The sequence below is a fragment of the Microtus ochrogaster genome, linkage group LG5 (genome assembly GCF_000317375.1).
Source record: "Microtus ochrogaster isolate Prairie Vole_2 linkage group LG5, MicOch1.0, whole genome shotgun sequence".
Taxonomy (NCBI): domain Eukaryota; kingdom Metazoa; phylum Chordata; class Mammalia; order Rodentia; family Cricetidae; genus Microtus; species Microtus ochrogaster.
The window spans coordinates 14,022,158-14,023,398 of NC_022031.1; the positions used below are offsets into that span (position 1 = coordinate 14,022,158).

General features: G+C 42.2%; 1 protein-coding gene across 1 annotated transcript in view; it reads left to right on the plus strand.

Annotated features, from left to right (window-relative positions):
* The window catches only part of Lactb2 (lactamase beta 2), a 41,250-nt gene that overhangs the window by 38,644 nt on the left and 1,365 nt on the right, over positions 1-1,241 (plus strand). Inside the window, exon 6 of the mRNA XM_005361878.3 lies at positions 996-1,077. Within this exon, the coding sequence (XP_005361935.1) occupies positions 996-1,077 (82 nt within the window). The remainder of the gene's footprint in view (positions 1-995; positions 1,078-1,241) is intronic.

Genomic DNA, 1,241 nt, shown 5'->3' on the forward strand with positions numbered 1-1,241 from the left:
CTTTAGCTAATGTTTTATATAACCCAGACCCCACCATGGAGGAACTGCTTTAGCTAATGTTTTATATAACCCAGGCCCCACCTGCCTAGGGATGGGACTGCCCACAGTAGGCTGGACCCTTCCAGGTCAATTGATAATGACGACAGGCCCCCACAGACAAGCCTATGGAACAGTCTGATCTAGGCAGTTCCTCACCCGAGGCTCTCTGGTCAGATGCCTGTGGGCTGTGTCGTGATAACCATTAACACTAACTAGGACACAGAGATAGTCAGAGAAAATTGACTTCATAATTACAATCCTTACTTAAAGAATAAAGTACATTTTCTCTTTATTCAAATGGCATGTCAATATTACATTATTATTTTAGCAAGAGTAACAGGAAACCATGAGTCATAAGGTACAAAGATATTATCATAATACCGAAAAAAGTATAAAGCAGATTCAAAACTATTTGAATACTAAGAATAATTCTGATACTTATAAATATCATTTATAAATATTAATGAGTTTCTACTGTGTGTCCGTATGCTACACACTAGGAATTCGGTAGTGAACAAAATAAGGCACTGCTATTGTTTTTATGGCATTTAATCTCTTTTATCTGTAGAAATATAAAAGGATCATCTAAAGCAAGAACATTTGCAAGATAGAACTGGTTTAGGCTGGTATGGTTTGTTTTTATCTGATTTTGCTTTTCTGAGGCAGGATCCCACGTGCAGCTAGCTGGCTTCACAAAGTAGCCAAGTCTGACCTTAACCTTTGGCTGCCCTGCCCCCACCTCTGACCTCTGAGTGCGGGGAGGTTACCTGTTTAGGTGGTGCTGGGACTGGACCTGGGTTTTGAGTCTGGTAGGAAAGCTCAGCCGAGCCACATCCCTGACCTCGGTTAGCGCTAGGTTAAACTTTCTTTTCTGTTGTGTGTGTGTTGTTTAAAGATTCCAGACAACTAAGTGTCTTCAGAAATGAGACTCCCATGCATCCCTGTTTTCTTTTCAGAATGTTCCAGAGAATTTACAGAAGATGGCAGAGCATAATCTCCTGCTTCATCTGAAGAAACTAGAGAGAGAAGGGAAGATATGTATGTATGCTTCTGAGTGTTAATGCGTTTACTACCGGCATTCAGACGATTCTGCAGGTGCACGAGTTTCATCTTAAAACAGCAGCCCCTGAGTCCTCCCATAAGTGTCCCTGATTCCTCCCGTAGTGTCCCTGATTCCTCCCGTAGTGCCCCTGAGTCCTCCC